This window comes from Rhinoderma darwinii, chromosome 5 (assembly GCF_050947455.1).
Source record: "Rhinoderma darwinii isolate aRhiDar2 chromosome 5, aRhiDar2.hap1, whole genome shotgun sequence".
In the NCBI taxonomy this organism is placed as follows: domain Eukaryota; kingdom Metazoa; phylum Chordata; class Amphibia; order Anura; family Rhinodermatidae; genus Rhinoderma; species Rhinoderma darwinii.
Window position 1 is genome coordinate 24967208 of NC_134691.1, and position 24307 is coordinate 24991514.

Here is a 24307-nt window from a genome sequence, read left to right on the forward strand (position 1 = left end):
ACCCTTAGGGCCACTGGCAGTATTATGGGTAGACTGTATACTGGATAAGTAAAAAGAAGTTGAGGCGTAGTGGGACCCATTGTGTCTCTGTCGCCCAAGGGCCCATATAAACCTGGAGCCGGCCCTGTTACTATATACAGTTCAGAGGTGTAGCCTATGGCACTATAGGCCTCCCATGTCTCAGATTCAGCAAGACTGTACCTCTGTCCCAGGACAAGTCACTTATGTCCTGGTAGAGATTATTTATCAAAGATTGATTCATACGGGAATACATATTTGGTACAGGAAGCTACAACTGTGAAGAAGTTTACATGTAACTTTCTTCTTGTCCTGGACGAGTGTAAGAGGATGTACTACAGCGTCTGGCTGTCAGGGCATGCTAGGTGTTGTAGTTTCTCAACAGCCGGAGAGCCAAAGGTTGGTGACCACTGCTATATACAGTAGTGGTGCCCAATGTAGTTTACACAATTGTATGACATATGGTATTATACACAGTAGTGGTGTCTAAAGCACTATACACAGTTGTTCGAAATATTGTACTATACACAGTTGTATGAGATATGGTACTATATGCAGTAGTGGTGCTTATGGCACAATCACCCATGATCAACACTTAACACTTTTATTATGTAGGTCAGGTGACTCTAAAATTATGATAACGATACGCAATAAAGGGGTAGTTGGGGTAAACAAATATGTGGAGTGTGTGTTTTTTTTTTTTTTAAAGAAACTATTGAAAAGTGAAATTCTAATTATTTTTTTAATCCAAAGTTTTTTGTTATGTGAATGTGTGGCTCATCTACATAATAACCACAGACCATTATATAAAAGTTAGGAAGGGGGCAATATCTAATGTATATAGCTCAGAAGTATTTACATACAATGCAAAATACATGATATATGTATCCAGCAACACTACTGGCATGCTATACCCCTCCTGTATTACCTCATCATGTCCTGTCTTTAACCAAAACACAAGTTTCATCATGTCTGGCTCAAGTCTATTGCACATGCAGCAGAAGTGTCCTGCGTTTACTGCTATGTTATAAATAATATCTCTGGTGCCCCCTAGTGTTTAACTAAGGAGTTTAGACTTAAAAAGAACCTGCACCTCTCCTGACATGCCTGTTTTGGTAAATATTTGCATTCCCCATAATAAAACAATTCTGGAGCCTCTTTTCTTAGAACTCAGTTGTACCATTCCTCTGTAATTCCTCCTAAAAATGTATGAATACATTGACAGCCGTGTGTTACCTGTTAGGGGTTTGTTCCTATACAGTCTGACAATGTCCAATCAGTGCTGTCAGTCTCAAACTATGTAGGGACAGCCCGCTTTGACAAGGTAAATGGTAACACCCAGTTGTCAATTTAATTATACATTTCTAGTAGGAATAACAGAGGAAAAAGACAACATAGAGTTCTAAGAAAAAAATCTCCATAATTGTAATTTCATGGTGAATACAAGTATTTACTAAAACAGACATGTCAGGAGAACTAACAGGTCCCCTTTAAAATAGATTTATCGGTAACTCTACAATGGTTAATAGTATAAACATTAAGAAAAAATTGTGCCCAGTTCAGGATTCGCTAAAAATTCAGTGTATTGGCAGTATTCGCAAAGCCTGAATAATTCCGGATTCCACGCCAGACAATATAAAAACTACCGATCTATAGTTTTTCCCATGGAAGTGAATAAATTCTAAAAATAGAGACCCATGGATGTCATTAGGATCCATATATTTAAACTCCATTATCTTCTATGGGTCTTCTATAGGGAGAATAAGAATCCGTATAATATGCCCCAAATATAATAGAAACAGGGGCATGGCTTATAGAGCATGAAGAAGAAAGCAGTGACATCCGTCCCTGGTGTTGAGGAGGGCCCTAAAGGCCCCTTTACCACATAAAAAGAGAACAGTATTATAAATGGCACATGGTGGGTGGGGGGCACGGTTTCCGATTTTGCATTAGGGCCCGGGAGCTTCAAGTTACGCCTCTGCAGTTCAGATTTGTGAAAGGAAATTTTAACAGATATGTATTATAAGCTTATAATAATCTTCTATTTACCATAGTGATACATAACAGCTCAGTAGGCCATGTGTTTTAAATGGGTTATAAGAGATTAGAAAAAAGGGAGGTTGTTGTAGGTTGTGTTTTTTCCCTCACAGAAACAGCACCACACTAGTCCCTAAGCTGTGTCTGGTAATGCAGCTTAGTCCAATTACTGGATACTGTTTATACATTGGATTCAATCATAGAACAGTATGCAGTAAGCTCCTAAGCTAGTGGTGGCTACAAGCAGTTAGAATTTTATCATTTAAATCTTTGTCTATACAGGGGTGTTAGGACGTTTCCTATTTGTGAATTACAAAACATATGTAGCCCATTCCGTATATAAATAGAAATAAGAGTAATAGATTTCAGAAGTTTCTTACCTCCGCCCTGGTGACAAGAATTCGAATTAATGCATCTTCATCTGTTCCAGCTCCCTTCATGGCTTTGTTAAGTTTCTTGGCAAAATATCCTTGACAATCCTTAGTACATTGTACTGAAAATAGATCAAATCTGGTTTATTAAAGTGGTATTATGATGAAAGCTTACATGATTGTTACTGGCTGTTGACTGGTTAATTAACTATGCCGAGAAAGCTATGAAGGTCCAGCATGGCATGACAGTCTTAAAGGGAATGTCCACTTTTTAACAGAGTTCTGTGTTCAGGGCCAACATTCTGTGCTCATTAATTTTATAACATGTTTATATAGTCGTTGCAGTTCCATTTTTCTAATACAGAGCTCTAAATCAACCACATAGATATAGACTAAAATGATAAAATTCTGTCTGCCTGTAGTTACCCCTAGGGGGAGTCCAAGAGCTTACTGCATACTGTTTCTACACTGAACTCAATAAAAACACAGTATGAAGTAAACTCCCCCTAGTGGTGGATCTCTGTTTCAGAAAGACAGAGTTTCGACCAATATAAAGATTAATGGATCGCTACAGAATGCTGGACAGATTTAGATGAAAAAAACTAAATGGTTTTCAAGGGTGGACATGTCACACTGATAGGGGGACAGGGAAACTGCGCTATCGGTAGCTGCTTGGTGGGGTCCCTAATTTCCTAAATGTATTTAATTACAGTATCTTGTCTAGTGGTATACAAAAAATAGCGTTCCAGAGTCAAAACATTACTCTTCGCCAAGTTGTAGCCACTGATTCTACTTTCTATGCTTTTCTTATAACTGTGCAATGTGGAGCACTTGCTATAAGTGCCCCAGTGCCATCATGTACCACCATTTACAGTATATGACCAATTGCATATGTGTAGTCAAGTGACAAAACCGCTGGTTAATAAATGCAAGAAACACACACGGCGCCACATAGTGTGAGTAAGCCCAGAATAACAGTCAAATGATGACGAATGGATGCTTACCACAGAAAGGTAGATCAATCACGTAAGACAGGTGAATAGCAGTGAGTGCTGCTGCCGAAATCCCAAACGGTCACGCCAATAAGCCACCGTGCAAAATAATCACATTTTCGTGAAAACGGGAATGTGTACGGCGCTGCTACTCAAACCGCTGGTTGGCATGAAATGGACCACTCATGTGCAGGAACATTGCTACTTTTAATGGGAAACAAAACACTGTAATTGGTCCCTGCTACCTAGTTGTACTGTGCAGGGTCCCTAATCTATTCACCAGAGCAGAGAGTGGTAAGAAAGAGTGTCTCTCTCTCTCTCTCTCTCTCTCTCTCTGGAGGACCCAGCAAGTCATTATATTACATGGACAGCCTATTGATTTAATTGAGAACTATGTAATACCTCATTTCCCCTGTGGTGGCGCTGCAGAACAATTGAACAGATTACATCTCATAGTAGGGGTCACCAGCAACGGGAAACCTAGAGATCTTTTATTGTCAATGGACCTTTGTAACAAATACGGATTGTCCAAAACAGACAGTTCCTTTACGTTTACTGTCAACAAGGTGGGAGGCCCATTGATGACTTTGCTATGGGTCCCTACAAATTCTAGTTGCACTCCTGTTGAGCATCCATCATTTTTATTGGACATCTGCGGATATCCAAAACCACTCTCAACTTTCGACTAATAGAGTAGGGGACTGTCATCAGCTTAAAGAGGACCTGTCAAGTCTCCTGACATGTCTATTTTTAGTAACTACTTATATTCCATATTCAATAACAATCCTGGAATATCTTTTCTTAGAACGCTTCATTGTGTCGTTACTCTTTTATTCTGTACACAGTCAGACGCTATCCAATCAGTGCACACTGTTTTAGACTGTATAGGGACACGCCCCTTTGACAAGAGTAATGGTAAATGCCCAGTTGTCAATTTATTCATACATTTCTAGGAGGAATAACAGAGGAATGGCACAACGTACAGTTCCAAGAAAATATGTTCCAGAATTGTTATTTCATGGGGAATATGTACAGATAGAGACACATCAGGAGAGGTGACAGGTCCTCTTTAACACGCAATGGAAGGACATATAATAATGATTTGATTATCGCTGATGCGAACAATAGCCCTTAAGTTATATTAGGACTACTATTCCCAGCATGCTAAGAGTTGTAGTTCCTTATAAGACTGAGAGTCACAAACTACACTACAGGGTGGGCCATTTATATGGATACACCTAAATAAAATAGGAATGGTTGGTGATATTAACTTCCTGTTTGTGGCACATTAGTATATGGGAGGGGGGAAACTTTTCAAGCTGGGTGTTGACCATGGCGGCCATTTTGAAGTCGGCCATTTTGTATCCAACTTTAGTTTTTTCAATGGGAAGAGGGTCATGTGACACATCAAACTTATCGAGAATTTCACAAGAAAAACAATGGTGTGCTTGGTTTTAACGTTACTTTATTCTTTCATGAGTTATTTACAAGTTTCTGACCACTTATAAAATGTGTTCAAAGTGCTGCCCATTGTGTTGGATTGTCAATGCAACCCTCTTCTCCCACTCTTCACACACTGATAGCAACACCGCAGAAGAAATGCTAGCACAGGCTTCCAGTATCCGAAGTTTCAGTTGCTGCACATCTCGTATCTTCACAGCATAGACAATTGCCTTCAGATGACCCCAAAGATAAAAGTCTAAGGGGGTCAGATCGGGAGGCATTTCTTCTGCGGTGTTGCTATCAGTGTGTGAAGAGTGGGAGAAGAGGGTTGCATTGACAATCCAACACAATGGGCAGCACTTTGAACACATTTTATAAGTGGTCAGAAACTTGTAAATAACTCATGAAAGAATAAAGTAACGTTAAAACCAAGCACACCATTGTTTTTCTTGTGAAATTCTCGATAAGTTTGATGTGTCACATGACCCTCTTCCCATTGAAAAAACAAAAGTTGGATACAAAATGGCCGACTTCAAAATGGCCGCCATGGTAAACACCCAGCTTGAAAAGTTTCCCCCTCCCATATACTAATGTGCCACAAACAGGAAGTTAATATCACCAACCATTCCTATTTTATTTAGGCGTAGCCATATAAATGGTCCCAGGGTGGCCGACAGTCCAGAACTTTGCATCAAGCAGAATTATTTCCACATCTCCCTTAATGTGATTATCAAATTTAAGTCAGACATTAGCAAAATTCCTCGGGGGGAAGAAGGATCCAGGTCAGGACCAGGGCAGGACATGCGTGAGACTGCACTGACATATTAGCAAAATCTGTTCCCAAAATGGAATTCCTGGCCCATGTAATGTCTATGTATGAGTCATGTGTCAGCGGGTAAAAGTGGTCTGTGGCCTGCCGCCCCCGCAGCCTGTACTGTGTGGAAATAGTTTATAGCTGTTTAAACAAGATTATTTATGTGAAAGAAAATTAATGTCTGTGCGGCTCATTATTAAAAATGTTATCTACTCATTGATCTGTGTTATTGCTTATTTTCCTATATTAAAGGGGTTGTCTACATTTCACAACGTCTTCTTGCATTGTGGTTCGCTCAGTCAACAGCTGATCATGGGTGGTCTTGGTGCTGGAAGCCATGTGAATTATCTTTTATTTTCCATATGGCACTCCCGCAGGAAAAAAGAGGCATTGCAGGGGACATTGAATCCAATGTGTGTCCATTATTTTCTATGAATGTTCGTGGTCCTCCAGAGACGAGAATTCTACTTGACTTGAATCTTAGCTTTACCTAACAGAGAGAGAGAGTCCCATATATAGGTAAGAGGTTTCTTATGGTAAACCTTTATCCTTCTCCAGATCCAGGTGTGTAAACATATGGTTCTAGCTCATTCACATTCAGAGCTGCATTCAGAATTCTGCTGGTTACCTTTTCTTAGCTATTCCACTGCGAGACATTACTTTGTTGACTGCTGATTGTTCAGTGTCTTACTGAGCATGCTCTGCTGTGGTGCATTGCAGGAGATATAGTGTTTAAAAATTGGAATCACTGAGCTCGATGTCAGATCATATAAGTACAAAGGGTTCCATGTAAGTTTACTGGTCCCCAATATACTAAACCAGCTAGAAGTACTGTAGTAATTACCTCTCATGCCAGAATAAGACAAAAGCCCTTGCATAAGTTCGGTAACCACATCCTTCCCGACAGATTTTACTTACATCCTATCACATTCCGCAAGTCTCCCAGGAATTGGAATAGATTATTAACCCCTGCCTCATTCCCAAGATACAGGTGATATTTCCCTGGGCATTGTGTGTGGGTAAACCTTACAGATTGTAAACGACTTCCAAATATTCCCCTCAAATACTAAAAATTTCTAGGAGAGCAATATAATCAATACAATCATTATTCCACACTTTGAAGACCCCTTTGAAAAACATCTTGGGGGATCTGCGTCTTATTTTTTTTTTTGGAAGGAGAAGTGGAATAGACTCATAATATTGTGTGATATACAGTGTCTAGATAATACCGCCACAAACTGCCAAGTAAAGGCATCCAACAGTGCATATGTACATAACAGTGAACATATAACTGGACCATACAGAGCCCATATAGCACAACTATACAGTAGCCAAATAATACCACAATTCAGTGCCAAATAATACCACCACACAGTGCCCAAATAATACCATCATACATGGCCAAATAATACCACCATACAATGTTCAAATAATACCGCCATACAGTGCTCAAATAATACCGCCATACAGTGCTCAAATAATACCGCCATACAGTGCTCAAATAATACCGCCATACAGTGCTCAAATAATACTGCCATACAGTGCTCAAATAATACCGCCATACAGTGCTCAAATAATACCGCCATACAGTGCTCAAATAATACCGCCATACAGTGCTCAAATAATACCGCCATACAGTGCTCAAATAATACCACCATACAGTGCTCAAATAATGCCCTCATACAGTGCTCAAATAATGCCCTCATACAGTGCTCAAATAATACCACCATACATTGCTTAGGTAATAATGTCAAGGAGTGTCTACATAACTCCTGCCTCATTCCCAAGATACAGGTGATATTTCCCTGGGCATGGTGTATGGGTAAACCTAAAAATTACAGATTGTAAACTACTTCCAAATATTCCCCTCAAATACTAAAAATTTCTAGGAGAGCAATATAATCAATACAATCATTATTCCACACTTTGAAGACCCCTTTGAAAAACATCTTGGGGGATCTGCGTCTTATTTTTTTTTGGAAGGAGAAGTGGAATAGACTCATAATATTGTGTGATATACAGTGTCTAGATAATACCGCCACAAACTGCCAAGTAAAGGCATCCAACAGTGCATATGTACATAACAGTGAACATATAACTGGACCATACAGAGCCCATATAGCAGAACTATATACAGTGAAGGAAATAAGTATTTGATCCCTTGCTGATTTTGTAAGTTTGCTCACTGTCAAAGACATGAACAGTCTAGAATTTTTAGGCTAGGTTAATTTTACCAGTGAGAGATAGATTATATAAAAAAAAAAAAAGAAAATCACATTGTCAAAATTATATATATTTATTTGCATTGTGCACAGAGAAATAAGTATTTGATCCCTTTGGCAAACAAGACTTAATACTTGGTGGCAAAACCCTTGTTGGCAAGAACAGCAGTCAGACGTTTTTTGTAGTTGATGATGAGGTTTGCACACATGTTAGATGGAATTTTGGCCCACTCCTCTTTGCAGATCATCTGTAAATCATTAAGATTTCGAGGTTATCACTTGGCAACTCGGATCTTCAGCTCCCTCCATAAGTTTACGATGGGATTAAGGTCTGGAGACTGGCTAGGCCACTCCATGACCTTAATGTGCTTCTTTTTGAGCCACTCCTTTGTTGCCTTGGCTGTATGTTTCGGGTCATTGTCGTGCTGGAAGACCCAGCCACGAGCCATATTTAATGTCCTGGTGGAGGGAAGGAGGTTGTCACTCAGGATTTGACGGTACATGGCTCCATCCATTCTCCCATTGATGCAGTGAAGTAGTCCTATGCCCTTAGCAGAGAAACACCCTCAGAACATAATGTTTCCACCTCCATGCTTGACAGTGGGGACGGTGTTCTTTGGGTCATAGGCAGCATTTCTCTTCCTCCAAACACGGTGAGTTGAGTTAATGCCAAAGAGCTCAATTTTAGTCTCATCTGACCACAGCACCTTCTCCCAATCACTCTCAGAATCATCCAGATGTTCATTTGCAAACTTCAGACGGGCCTGTACATGTGCCTTCTTGAGCAGGGGGACCTTGCGGGCACTGCAGGATTTTAATCCATTACGGCGTAATGTGTTACCAATGGTTCTCTTGGTGACTGTGGTCCCAGTTGCCTTGAGATCATTAACAAGTTCCCCCCGTCTAGTTTTCGGCTGAGCTCTCACCTTCCTCAGGATCAAGGATACCCCACGAGGTGAGATTTTGCATGAAGCCCCAGATCGATGTCGATTGACAGTCATTTTGTATGTCTTCCATTTTCTTACTATTGCACCAACAGTTGTCTCCTTCTCACCCAGCGTCTTACTTATGGTTTTGTAGCCCATTCCAGCCTTGTGCAGGTCTATGATCTTGTCCCTGACATCCTTAGAAAGCTCTTTGGTCTTGCCCATGTTGTAGAGGTTAGAGTCAGACTGATTCATTGAGTCTCTGGACAGGAGTCTTTTATACAGGTGACCATGTAAGAGCTGTCTATAATGCAGGCACCAAGTTGATTTGGAGCGTGTAACTGGTCTGGAGGAGGCTGAACTCTTAATGGTTGGTAGGGGATCAAATACTTATTTCTCTGTGCACAATGCAAATAAATATATATAATTGTGACTATGTGATTTTCTGTTTTTTTAAAAAATATAATCTATCTCTCACTGGTAAAATTAACCTAGCCTAAAAATTCTAGACTGTTCATGACTTTGACAGTGGGCAAACTTAGAAAATCAGCAAGGGATCAAATACTTATTTCCTTCACTGTAGTAGCCAAATAATACCACAATTCAGTGCCAAATAATACCACCACACAGTGCCCAAATAATACCATCATACATGGCCAAATAATACCACCATACAGTGCTCAAATAATACCACCATACTGTTCCCAAATAATACCACCATACAGTGCCCAAATAATACCGCCATACAGTGCTCAAATAATACCGCCACACAGTGCCCAAATAATACCATCATACATGGCCAAATAATACCACCATACAGTGCTCAAATAATACCACCATACTGTTCCCAAATAATACCATCATACAGCGCTCAAGTAATACTGCCATACAGTGCTCAAATAAAACCACCATACAGTGTTCAAATAATACCAACATACACTGCTCACATAATACCACCATACATTGCTTAGGTAATAATGTCAAGGAGTGTCTACATAACCCATGCCATAAGAGGCAGTGCCCAAATGACAGTGCTATATAGTGCCCAAATAATACTACTTTACAATACCTAAAGAATACCACAGGTGAAGCCAGCAAGTAAGTTATGGAAATGTATCATTTGTATTTGTCAATGTGGTCCCTGGTTTAGATCTTGGGGACTACTGCTGTATGGAGGTACCATGTATAGTTTGCAGAAGCACCTCTGGACACTACAGACACTAAAGAAACCCATTTTAAGGTGTCGTTTTTAGGGAACTGCTGCCAAATTTCTTCAGATATTTGTCAAATTTGTACTCCATTTAAGAAACAGAGATACACTATATGGACAAAAGTATTGGGACACACCTCATTGAATTCAGGTGTTTTGTTCAGTCCCAGTACCACAGGTGTATAACATCCAGCACTCGCCATGCAGTCACCTTTACAGACATTTGTGATAGAATGGGTTGTTGTAAATAGATCACTGATTTCCAGCGCGGTCCTGTAATAGGACGCCACCGGTGTAACAAGTCAGTTCCTGAAATGTCTTCCCTCCTGGATATTCCACCATCAACTGTGACTGATAGTATTGTAAAGTGGAAGGAACCGCAGCAATCTAAGCCACGAAGTGTCAGACCACGTGAAATTAGACAGCAGGGGCGCCGAGTGCTGAGGTGCATAGGGCATAAAAGTCACCAACACTCTGCTGACTCAATAACTGCAGATTATAAACCTCCTCTGGCATTAACATCCGCACAAAAACTGTGTCCCGGTAGCTTCATGGCATGGGGCCGAGCAGCTGCATGCCAGCCTTACATCACCAAGCACAATGCCAAGCGTCAGATGGAGGGGTGTAAAGCCGCCACCGCTAGACTGTGGAGCAGGGGAAACGTGTTCTGTGCAGTGACGCTTCTCTGTCTGGAGTCTCATGGACGAGTCTGGGTTTATTGAATTCCAGGAGAATGCTACCTGCCTGACCGCATTGTGCCAGCTGTAGTTTGGTGGAGGAGGGGTAACGCTATGGGTTTTTTTTTTCAGGGGTCGGCTCCTTAGTTCCCGTGAAGAGAAATCTTAATGCTCCAGCACACCAAGACATTTTGGACAATTGTAGCTTCCAACTTTGAGGGAACAGTTTGGGGTTCGTCCGTTTTCTGTTCCAGCATGACTGCGCCCCAGTACACAAGGTCCATATAGACATGGGCGGTTGGTTGGGTTAGTTTGGGGTGGAAGAACTTGACTGGCCGCACAGAGTCCTGACTCAACTCCATCCAACACCTTTGGGATGAACTAGAACGGAGATTACGAGCCAGACCCCCTCCCCCAACATCAGTGTCTGACCTCACAAATGTTCTTCTGGATGAATGGGCAAAAATTCCCACAGACGCTCCAAAATCTTGTAGAAATCCTTCCCAGAAGAGTGGAAGATATTTTAGCTGCAAAGGGGAAACCAACTCCATATTAATGTCTATGGATGTAGAATGGGATGTTATGAAAGCTCCTGTAAGTGTAACGTATGGATGTCCCAATAGTTTTATCCATATAGTGTAGGTAAATGCTATCTATCCCTACAAACTGCAGACTAAAGTCTGTACTGGATACTGGGCCTATCATGTACAGACAGCCGTAAAATCAAAGGCATCTGTAGCTAAGAGGGTGCGTAACCTTGTGGCTGAACCTGGAGGAGAAATAAGAGAACATCAATCGCATATTCCAGTCACACATACCAATGGTTAGATACGCTTTTTTTACGTCTCCAGAGGTTTCACTTTTAATTGCATCTTCAATGTTTTTCCCATGCAGCTGCAAAAAAAGTGGAAATATATTTATCAGGATTGTTAGTAAAACCCTGTTATATGATTATCTATTATAAATATATTCTGGGGAGGTGGCATTACAGAATGAATCCACCACTTACCACCCGCCATGTCACTACATCATTTATTCTGAACCACAGTCTTTGCTGACAAGTTATTTTTTGCCCAGGCTGTGCCCTCCATTGAAAGGGATATATTTTTTGCACAGGCTGTGCCCTCCAATGAAATGAATAGAAACCTTAAAAAGACTAAAAATCTAGGATGCCAGTGTGTCGGCTGTCATGTGGTCTTCCTCAGTGCAGGAATGTACTAGGCCAAGTTTGCAAAAATGGCAAAGGGCTTTGCGATAGTAACAAATACAAAACTGACAGACATGAAGAAAGAGGGAAGAGGGGAAAGAGCAGGGATGTGTCTTTGTATACCTGTACACATCTTAAAGGGGTTGTCTACTTTGGACCATCTCTTTTTGTTAGTAGGATCACCCGGTGATAAACTGAACACAAGGTGTCCTGCTACTGAGACCCCAGTGATTAACTGTAATCTGTTGGGGAACCTGGAAGCAAGCATTGACTTCTCCTGCAGGACCTCCACAGGGGAAACAAAGAATTACACAGTTCACATTGATATTATTGAGTTGTCCTTGTATTGTATGGAAGTGCCAGGTATTCCAGGTTATGGGAATATAGAATCTCCCACTCTACTAACTATTGACTGGATGACAAAGACAATTCTCCATACCCTCCAAAATGGTGTATGTACTATGTATGAAACTTCCCATCACAGCTTACAGTATGAAGAGCAGCTCTAAACTTAAAGAAGACCTCCAGTGGAACCACAATTTTCCATGTCTGCATCCCCCACCTGACTATATACTACACTACACTTCTTTTATGTATACTGTACTTACTTTTTGATCCGCTGCCTTGTCTGTGCTTTAAAAAAGCCTCCATCTTGATTCTTAGATTTCCCCAGCTTTCTCTTCCTCTCTGCTTTGCTATCAGTCCCATGATGCTTCAGCACAGCATCACATGACCAGCTAAAGACCATACCATTTCTGCATGCTGGGGGACACTGTGATTATCATTCTCTCTATATTCTCCTAAATAAGCTGAGAAACCATAAGTATACAGACAGGGGGGCCGCACTATATTCTTCTACATCATACCGGTGTGACAGGAACCTAAGTATCAGTGGTGGCTGATGATAGAAGTTTCTGTCCCACCCCCTGTGTATAACTAGTGTGGTACAGGAACTGCTGAAGTCTGTGATGGGTGACACATAGATCTCCATAGACACCAGTAAAGAAAGTGTCACCGAGCCGGATCCACACTGCTGCTAAGCAACCATCCCAGTCTGAGGGATTGGAATATGTTACGGTGCCAATGTCTGTGGTAAATAATACAATCACAGAGTTTACTTTATCGTCTGGGAAAAGTGCCTCTTGGGGGGGAAATGCAAAGACTGAATAATTCCCACAATACAAAGGATCTTCTATGAAAATTGTAACACTCATCATATCTGGGAAAAATCTGTACATCTTTGGCTATCAACGTCCGCGATACTTACAATTTCGTAAGCTTTAAATGTTGCTCTTAGCTGCATGTAGTTCCTTGTTGCCAAGATAACATTAAATTCCGACTCTTCTGTGCCCCATCGACCTTCTCCAGCCTAAGGCAAATACATGAAGGAATAGTCATGAACTGTTTCCATAAAAACTATTGTGTATATTTCATCTACTATTAAATATGTCTGTGTTCTTCAAGGAAATTGGCACCTACACAAACTTTGTCGATCCATACAGTTGTCTAAGACCAACCATAGATGAGCCAATTTCACCAACACCAATGGTCATCAGGACATCTGCCCATGCCCAGACCCTTTAAGCACCCACTTCGAGGGGATTCTTGCTCAAACATATTTGGCAGATAATTGGGCTGCAAAGTTATCAATATTAGATTGTTTGACACTCGTAATTCTCAGATTTTTTTTTACCCTTTCCAGTGGGCTACTACCTGCCTTCTTCTGGATCAACACTGTGCGATAAACTATTGAACTAGAAGCACCCATGTCTTTTTTTCAATGTTATTTTGTAATGATGCCGGGACAGGTCAAGATCTTTAGGGGCTCCTGGGCAAATATCTGTAATATTTCCTCCGATTTTTTTTGGAAAGAGTAAAATGGAACCATAATACTGTTCAAAAATTGTGACAGTGCCAAATTTAGGTATCATACTGTTTCCATGTAATACTGTCTGTAAGTACCTACGTGAAAGTGCCGTACAGTGCCCAACAAACTATATAATGCCCAAAAATATACTGCCACAGAGTGCCTAAATGATACCACAACTGGAGCTAAGATAAAGGTCGTCATAACAGGGTGATGGAGGTCCTATTACCTCTTTTTGCCCATTTTATAATCCAACCATAAAATATAGTGTCTTCTTATTTGATTTATTTCCACGTATTCTAAAAAAAAATGATGGATCCTCTCTGGAAAAAATACATGAAAGTTCTTATATTTTTCCTAGATATCTATTCAAGTCAGGCACTGCAAATAAGCAAAATATTAGCACTACTCACTTCATATAGCCTCTTGGCATCCTGACCAGCAAGATCCTGATTAATGTCCAGACCCTCATCACGATTTGCCTAAAAAAAAAAATACACAGTGAATTGGGTTGTAATTGGATAATTGTCATGAGTGGTTACAAACAGGTCTGGGATTTTATAATTTCAGATTACCAAATATTTAACAGAATTGATAATCTATAAGATAAAAAATTACTCCTCCCCCAAATACAACCCATTACATCCAATTCAGGTGGTGTCCAATGATATTTGTGCTCTTTCTTGTCTTAAGGACATTAACCATATTTGGTTTTCCGGTGCTAGACCTTTAAAATTCTGGTAATATTCTGAATTAAACTTTTTAGGGCCGATGTCAGATCCTTCGAATTTCTGGAATTTTTTGTAAAGGAATTTTAATTTACTAGCTGAACGAACGAGAAAGTCCCATTTCCTCATTAAGGTGCACGTTTAGGTCGGACAAATAGGGACCTTATTTTCTTGATGTGAGAGGAGATAAGTGGCTGCCAGACTCTTCTGACCTTTCCTAATAATGGAATCACCCAGGAAAAATCCAACCAGTCCAATCTAGTTGTCCCCATTACATCAGACATTGGGCATGGGTATGGCAGCCCCAAAGGATCCGTTAACAAACAGCTTCTGTTTATGGACAGCTTAACACTTCTTGGATCTATTATGATGGCTCCATCATAATAGAAGGTAACAAGGCTGTGACAGTCCCACCTCTTAAAGTAGAATGACCTAAATGTTGGAATGAGTAGGTCTGAATGTAGCTCTGGATGTGACTGGAGTATAAGACATGATGTTTCTCAAGGTCAACGTTACTCTGCATAAAATAGTAAATGATGTCCAAAAGTGAACATACATTTTAAAGGGGTTGTCTGAGACTAGAAAAAATGGTCTGATTTATTTTTTTCACTAGCAGTGCCACTCTTGTTTAATAGGATGTGTTTGGTATTGCAGATCTGCCTCATGAACTTGTCTGGGGCTTAGCTGCAATACCAGGCAAAGCCCGTGGACTGGAGTGGCGCTATTTCCAAGAAAAAAAATCACAAATTTTTTTTTTCTTTCAGAAAACCCCTTTAAGGGTCATTTATGATAAGACTATTATGATCCTTTGACTCATTGTATAAAGTTACAGATGATATTTTAGCTTTTGTGGATAAGTATAGGAGTTTATCAAGTCCAGTGTAAATTTAGTACCATGGTAAAAAATAAAAATAATTAAATCTGTATTTAAACCACTGAGGTCTTACATTTTGTATTACGTACTATAGTACTGTGGTATTATAATGGAAGTTTAAAAAAATATCTGAAATGGTTCTATACAAAAACAGACAGCGAGATCTGGCTCATAGTGCTGCTCTAATGTTTTCACTAATGGCCAGAGTTCTTGACATTTAAAAAACCCACTAGGGTTAGGATGTGAAAGAACGTCTTTTTTCTGGGCGGCTTTTGACAGCTCGCGCGGTGGGGGGAGCGGCACGTTTTTCCTTACTGAGGTTTCCCTCTCTGACCTCCCATTGAAATCAATGGGAGGCAGAAAAAACCTACAGCGCTCGTTTCTAAATACTTTTTGCAGGGTTTTTTGACTGTGGCCCTTGCATTAAATTCAATGGGCGCAAGCAAAAAACGCTGCGAAAAACGTGAAGTGTTAAAACAATGCTGGCAGTTCAAAACCTGTCTCAAAATTCCTGAAGGAATTTTGAGGCAAATTTTTTCTGCCTGCAAAAAAAGTCAGTGTGAACTACCCCTTAATGAGCGTGGGGCAATTACAGCGCGATGGTTCTAGATATAGGTGAATATGCTGTAAGCAGAAAGTAAGGAATCTGGGTTATGGCTACATTGAGGTGTGCACTACAGTCTAAGTGTACCCCCATAATGTCATATTGTAATACTCTAGAGAAGATCTGGGGTTTCTGAGGTCTTGACACTAATCTGACATTTTTATTCCTAACTCATCCCTAGAATTTAATTTCGTTTGGGTCTGGGTAGGGGGAACAGGCGTACACCTCAGCAGTAAAGTGTGTTCCCTCCACCTGAATTTTTCTTACTGTTTTGACGTAGTGAAAAATAACTTCTGTAGGGTCAAGGAGACGGCACATCTACAGGATCTCCGCCATTATAACTTGCCCAATGGGTAGAATCAGTTAAAATCAGAGCTTTGTGTAAAGTTACCTCAGATCTCTAAAGGCACAAGTTATAATGTAGATGAGCCGTATCCTTGACCCTACAGAAGTTATTTTTCATATCTGCCCAGTTTTCTTTTAAATGATACATTTTTATAGAACAGAACCCCTTAGGTCAACTTCAACAAAAGGTCCTAATAGAGATAAACCAGAAAGACGTGGAGTTCCCCTGAAGTGTCTCCACTTCTCATTAAAGACATATGTGATGCGGGCCGGCATAGACTTTTTATAGAACATCATGTTTCGAGCTAGTCTATTGGGTGGGAATGGGCCTACAGATTGCATAATAGGGATCAGTGGTGATCAGCATCTGAGGGCCATTGAGAGCAGTGGTGGTCAACCTAGCACATTATGGGGGCTTTGATGAGTCCTTTGTCTACATCCGGGGGCTTTGGCCCACCCCTGATAGGCATCAGTGACGTTCAGCATGTGCTCTTTGCAGACAATGTGCACTAGACATTGGCTCCTGTAATAATCCCATCTGAGGGCCATTTAGAGTAGTGGTGGTCAACCTAGAACATTACTGGATGACGGATACTCTTTCAAGTCTAATAGTAGTAGACTTAATTTGGAAATGTCCACGTTCTTGTAAAACACACTGGGTGTTGTACAGTCTGATGCCTGATTTCCAGCATATCTGATCACCACAGGCCCATTTGATATTCATGGCTTATATTATAACTACCTGTAACAATGAGATGAGTATCTTCCTGAAGTAACCACTGGTCTCACTCTTGACATCAGACTCCAAATCTCTGTCAAACACTGAAAAATAGACACATATCAATATAATAAAGTAAAACACATTCTCTACAATGTATTACTGCAGAGGAGTAATGGTACTTACATTTCTTGTATGCTTCTTTTATGCTTTTTATTTGCTGAAAAATAAAGATGGATATAATAAAGATATGTGTATTATATTATACAACCAGCTTTTATCGGTGGGCGCATAAAAACATCATTAATAAGTCACAAAGTCACTGCAGATTAATAAAAATACATAGTCCCTACTTTGTCCTTTTCCCCTCCCTCTTTATGTGGCTCCTCCCCCTGGTTTTACATTGAATTTAATGTACTGCCTGATATATGGCAGACTAGGAATAGACAGCTAATTAGGTAAGACATTATTTCTTTATAACAAAGCCACAGAATTTTATAAGAATGTCCTCGACATCTCCACATCAAGTTTTATAGCAATAAATAGGAGATCAGATTTAAGGCTGTGGTGGCTGAATGTGCGACGTTTTGTGTATACAGTTCCTATACAGATCCATATATCTCCATAGTTACAGACTACAAACAAACCCTGTGTAGTCTGATCCTGCAGTCATGTGTTACTCTATTCTAATTGTATGCTGTTATACAGTCTGCAAGTTAGGCCGCATGCACACGACCGTAGTTTTTACGGTCCGTGCATGGCCCTGGAGACCGGACCGCAGAAAGAATGGGCAAGCCTTATTACGGCCGTGTTCTGCGGTCCGGGCTCATTGAAAATAATGACCGCGGCCATGTGCACGGCCCGCGATTTGCGGGCGGCTCACGGCTAACACTCCGTGGCCAGCCGACCCGAAAATCACGGCCGTGCACATGGCTACGGTCGTGTGCATGAGGCCTTAGCAAGAAGAGGGAATAGATGGCTGGGAACAACTGACTAGAGGATTAGACTACGCACAGGGTTTTTTTGTAGTCTACAACCTTGGAGACACATAGAACAGCATAACCACTGAATACAAAAAACTGTAAAATATTTGTAATCAAGACTATTCGCCAAAATTGGTTGTAAAGTGGACCATACCCTTTAGGCAGAATATAATTGAATAGTCTATGAAGACCCTTGTGAGGTTGTGGACACTGTACCTGGTTAACTCTTGTACACAGGATTTGTATGAGCAGGGACTCATTGGTTCCTGCTCCCTTCATGGCTTTTCTGATTTCTCTTGCATCAAATTCACAGGGGCGGTCAAGCAATGCCAAGGCAGTCGTCTCAAATTTACCGCTCAGTTCACTTTTTAATACACCATCTAAGTCCTGAAAAATAAAAACACATAAAGGGGAGAACGGCATGAGATATGAGATTACAACCTGCACTAGACGCAAATATCCCACAAAACGTCCACCCCTATTTTATTGATTGAGTAGTGTTATATAGGAAACTGTCTGGCAGTGTTATTTGGGCACCTTATGGTAGTGCTATTGAGTACCATATAGTGGTGGTAATAAGGTGCTGTATGGTATGTTTATTTGTACATTGTATTATTTGGGCACTACGTATATATTACACCATAAGGAGGTTGTCAATAGAAGGTAGTGTACAGTGCCAGCCCCGGGTCTGACCGCTGATCGCTAAGACAAAGCTACAGTTGAGCTAGGTAAGCGATGTGCCAGTTTTTATCATGTCAGTTCCACGTTGCTTTGTCTGGAGGCTGCGAGGTTGGCCATTGGGTATAATGGACCAACCATGCAGCCTCCAGAGAAAGCAGGAGACAAAGTGGCACAGCGCCTTCCTAGCGCAACGGTCGCTTTGTTCTAACCCTCGGTGGGGTCACAGCAGTCAGACATTGATGGGGTATCCTATCATTATGTCATGAATATTTGTCATAAGACAATCCTAGGCTATGCACAACTTTTGAAAACTTTTTTTTTTTCAATAATAAAAATGTCTATCAGTATGTTTGGTGCAACTTTCTAATTACTTTTTATTAAAACTTATTTTTACTTTTTGAGATACAGCTGCTTTGTATCCTGTATACAGAGCAGCTGTATCGTGCGCTGAAACCTGAATCCGACAAGTCCGTGGCACTGACGGGTTCAGCGTCAGCAGGGCACGCAGGATCGAGCTGTTACCGATCATATATATGTTCATAACTTAGATGTGATCGATAACAGGTGGACCCTGCTGACACTGAACCCATCGGTCCCGCAGACCTGACAGATTCAGGCCTCAGCACAAGATACAGCTGCTCTGTATACAGAATACAAAGCAGCTGTATCTCAAAAAGTAAAAATAATTTTGAATAAAAAATAATTAGAAATTTGCACCAATCACACTGATAGACACCCTGATAGATATTTTTTTTTTAATAAAAAAAGTTTTCAAAGGTCTACATAGTCTTTAAGCATATATGTTGCAGTCAGTACACTACATATAGTACCTTTCCATACATTGTCTTGAATTTTTGTTTTACTTCCTGTCGCTGATTGGAAGATCTATTTGCCAAAATTTCAATAATTGCTTTTTCATCGGTTCCTATGAAATAAGAGAAAGGGATGAAAATCAACCAAGCTGCTGTAGTTTGAAAATAAAGCCCTCACCTATCAGTGTATAGAGGGGACCTGCAGTAAGAAGCCCTTATATAAAACAAATCCCACTCAATATTATTTTACTATAGATAACTAAAATAGCAAAAGCTTTTGTTATAAAAATATATTTTAAAGGATATAATACTTTTGCAACCAATGTGTGTATTGCTCCAATGCATGTAAAATAAGAATCAAAGCAACTTTGCAAATAGTTTTCATTAAAAAAATCTCCTACTGTTTTATGTATACAGTTCCTATGCAGACCTATATATCTCCATGGTTACAGACTACAAACAAACCCTGTAGTCTGACCCTGTAGTCATGTGTTACTCTATTTCCTTTGCCTCCTCTTCTTGCGAACTTACAGACAACAGAAGAGGAGGCAGATGAAAAAAAAGTATTATATGACTGCAGGGTTAGACCACACACATAGATCTGCATAGGAGCTGTATACACAAAATAATGTTGCTAATTTTTAAATTGTAGATGCATTGGAGCAATGAAAAAAATTAAGATTTAAAATGTTTAAAGCAGAGCCCTACTAAGATTTGCAGCATGATATTTATAATTCTTTCAGACGATCAGACAGGCAGACAACAAAATGTCACTTTGTTAGTACCAGTATGTGCTGACCATGTCTCAGTTTGTTGTTTGTTGCGAAGGAGCAATTCTCAGAATTTGAAATCTTGTGGAAATATACAAATTCACCACTAAGGGGCGCTATAGACTAAAATATGTGATTTGCAAATAAAGCAAAAACACATCATGAAACTCTTGATGGGAATAATATTATAAGTAACCCATTCTGTCCAATAAGGTTATTACAGGTGAGACATTGACATCTTTAGGGATTTAAACGTCATGTGAATAGAATTAGATAATTTTTTTACATTGGTAATATTCCATACCCATTATACCGTCTTTGTCTTTAGGGGGCACTGAACCTAACGTACAGGTAAATAAAATCTATTGTCCTCTGTTATCAACATTACAGGTTAGGGAGAGGCTTAATATTGTGTTTTTTAGTGGCATGGCTGGTAGGAAATTCAGAGAAATCGAAAAATTAAATGATTCCCAAAGTGCCAGTCAGAGGAGTAAAAGACTTGTAGTGCTTCAAGCGAGCCTGAAGGAACAATTTTGCTTCTGACACTGACCCCTGCATAGCTTTCAGTGCCCAGAGGCAGCCGGAACAACTGATCGGTGCGGGGTCCTAGTATCACACCCCCACAATCATATACTGATGACCTATCCATGTGAATAGGTCATCAGTATAAAAAACAGCCCCCAATCTGGACAACCCCTTTAAGTTTGCCTCTGCACACATCCTGTGAGACCTGGGTCTGTGGGTTTATATTTCGGATACCTACCCATCCCTTTACAAGCCTTGTGCAGCTTCTTGGCATCTCTTTCTGCATCAAAATCATGATGGTGCCGGATGGTTGGCTGAAAAAGACAAAAGGGAAAAATTGATTTACTAGTCCTTTGGATAATCAATAACTGATGCTCTTGGAATATAACGTATAGTAAATGAAAACATATTGCATTGGTTTATGTAATGATAAAACGGATTCAGAAATCATTCTGTTAATACAGCTAATAATCGAATACTACCCCTCATTATAATATGGGCTCATGCACGATTGCCACGGAGATTCTATATTATGGAGCAGTACAGTCTCCGTGCACTGCCGTAAATGCCCCGACGGTAAGTAGAGAGAGATTCTACCCCAAGGCTTCATGCACACAACCGCATTGGTTTTGCAGTCCGCAAAACCACGAGTCCGTTGTGGTCCGTCGGACCGCAAAGAACCTTTGTTGTGCATCCCTGTATCATCAGGACTAACGGATCCACAACAATTCACTACTATGGGCAAAGCCCCACGTGGCGGATTTGCGCTGAAATTCCGCTGCGGACACTCCGCAGCGTTAATCCGCAGCGGACCCGTTTCTCCATTGACTTCCACTTTTTTTTAGTAGGGTTCGTTTAGACGATGCGGAAAATTTTGCTGCGGAGCATAGGCTGCGGTGCGGAATTTGGTGTCCGCAGCATACAATGGATGTTGTGGAGGTGTGGCGGACTGTTTGCAGACTCATTGCGGAAGTTCTCCATTGACTTCAATGGAGATTCTAAATTCCGCAATGAAGTCTGCAGATGTCATGTACATGGTTATGTGTGCTGCGGAGCGTATTGGTTTTTACACATGACATTTCTTCATTCTGGCTGGACCTATGTATTTCTAGGTCTACAGCCAGACTGAGGAAGTCAATGGGGCTCCCATGATTACGGGTGACTACGTGTGCGCACCCATAATTACGGGTGACTACGTGTGTGCACCCGTAATTACGGGAGCGTTGCTAGGCGACGTCAGTAAATAGTCACTGTTCAGGGTGCTGAAAGAGTTAAGCGATCGGCAATAACTGTTTCAGCACCCTGGACAGTGACTACCGATCACAATATACATCAACCTGTAAAAAAAATAGAAGTTCCTACTTACCGAGAACTCCCTGCTTCTTCCTCCAGTCCGGCCTCCCGGGATAACGTTTCAGTCCAGGTGACCGCTGCAGCCAATCACAGGCCGATCACATGCTGCAGCGGTCACATGGACTGCAGCGTCATCCAGGGAGGTCGGGCTAGATGGCGAAAGAGGGACGCGTAACCAAGACAACGGCCGGTAAGTATGAAATTCGTTTACTTTCACTAGGGAAAGGGCTGTCCCTTCTCTCTATCCTGCACTGATAGAGAGAAGGGAAGTACTTTCACCTGAATACGCAATGGCTAGTCCGCATCAATTTACTGCACATTTTGGGCAGATCCGCCACAGAATCTGCAACGCAGATTCTGTGCGGTATTGATGCGGACAGTGGCGGAAGAAATACGCCACGTGGGGCCATGCCCTATTGGTGAATTCGCAAATCCGGACCATAAAGTTAATGTCCTTCGTTTTTGCACTCCTGATTTGTGGCCCCCACACAGATCCGTGTAAACCACGGTCATGTGCAAAAACGCAAAAGCACGGTCGTGTGCATGACATCTTAAAGCAATGCTCATAATACCGCTATACATCCGATTATTTTTTTGTACGGAATCCGACATAAAAATCCTCCATAAAGCTCTGTGTAAAATCTAAAGCAAACAGAGATACATGAGAGGACGTTTCATGCACCTTTATGGGTGTTTTTATTACAGTTCCATAAAAAAAATGAAAGCATAATATGGCCATGGAACTGAGCCCTAATACTAATGCATACTGCTGCTACTACTATTACTCATAATAAATACTACTGCTACTACTATTACTAATAATAAATACTATTGCTACTACTATTACTCATCATAAATGCTATTGCTACTACTATTACTCATCATAAATGCTATTTCTACTACTATTACTTATAATAAATACTACTGCTACTTCTATTACTAATAATAAATACTACTGCTACTACTTTTACTCATAAGAAATACTACTGCTACTACTATTACTCATCATAAATGCTACTACTATTATAAATGCTACTGCTACTACTATTACTCATAATAAATGCTACTGCTACTACTATTACTTATAATAAATACTACTGCTACTACTATTACTCAAAATAAATTCTACTGCTACTACTATTACTAATAATAAATACTACTGCTACTTCTATTACTCATAATAAATACTACTACTACAATTACTCATAATAAATACTACTGCTACTACTATTACTCATAATAAATACTACTGCTACTACTATTACTAATAATAAATACTACTGCCACTACTATTATTTATAATAAATACTACTGCTACTACTATTACTCATCATAAATGCTATTTCTACTACTATTATTTATAATAAATACTACTGCTACTACTATTACTCAAAATAAATTCTACTGCTACTACTATTACTAATAATAAATACTACTGCTACTTCTATTACTCATAATAAATACTACTACTACAATTACTCATAATAAATACTACTGCTACTACTGTTATTTATAATAAATACTACTGCTACTTCTATTACTTATAATAAATACTACTACTACAATTACTCATAATAAATACTACTGCTACTACTATTACTCATAATAAATGCTACTGCTACTACTATTACTTAGAATAAATACTACTGCTACTACTATTACTCATAATAAATACTACTGCTACTACTATTACTCATAATAAATACTACTGCTACTACTATTACTCATAATAAATACTACTGCTACTACTATTACTCATAATAAATGCTACTGCTACTACTATTACTTATAATAAATACTACTGCTACTACTATTACTCATAATAAATACTACTGCTACTACTATTAATCATAATAAATGCTACTGCTACTACTATTACTCATAATAAATACTACTGCAACTACTATTACTCATAATAAATAATAATGCTACTACTATTACTAATAATAAATACTACTGCTACTACTATTACTTATAATAAATACTATTGCTACTTCTATTACTTATAATAAATACTACTGCTACTACTATTACTCATAAGAAATACTATTGCTACTACTATTACTCATCATAAATGCTATTGCTACTACTATTACTCATCATAAATGCTATTGCTACTACTATTACTTA

The 24307-nt window shown here is 39.9% G+C and overlaps 1 protein-coding gene across 1 annotated transcript in view; it reads right to left on the reverse strand.

Moving 5' to 3' along the window:
- The window catches only part of ANXA13 (annexin A13), a 66479-nt gene that overhangs the window by 14831 nt on the left and 27341 nt on the right, over positions 1-24307 (reverse strand). Inside the window, exons 2-10 of the mRNA XM_075827966.1 lie at positions 21063-21138; positions 19548-19642; positions 18253-18423; positions 17240-17273; positions 17078-17157; positions 14198-14266; positions 13185-13286; positions 11529-11604; positions 2436-2548 (exon numbers count right to left, since the gene is read on the reverse strand). Coding sequence (XP_075684081.1) covers positions 2436-2548; positions 11529-11604; positions 13185-13286; positions 14198-14266; positions 17078-17157; positions 17240-17273; positions 18253-18423; positions 19548-19642; positions 21063-21138 — 816 coding nt within the window. The remainder of the gene's footprint in view (positions 1-2435; positions 2549-11528; positions 11605-13184; positions 13287-14197; positions 14267-17077; positions 17158-17239; positions 17274-18252; positions 18424-19547; positions 19643-21062; positions 21139-24307) is intronic.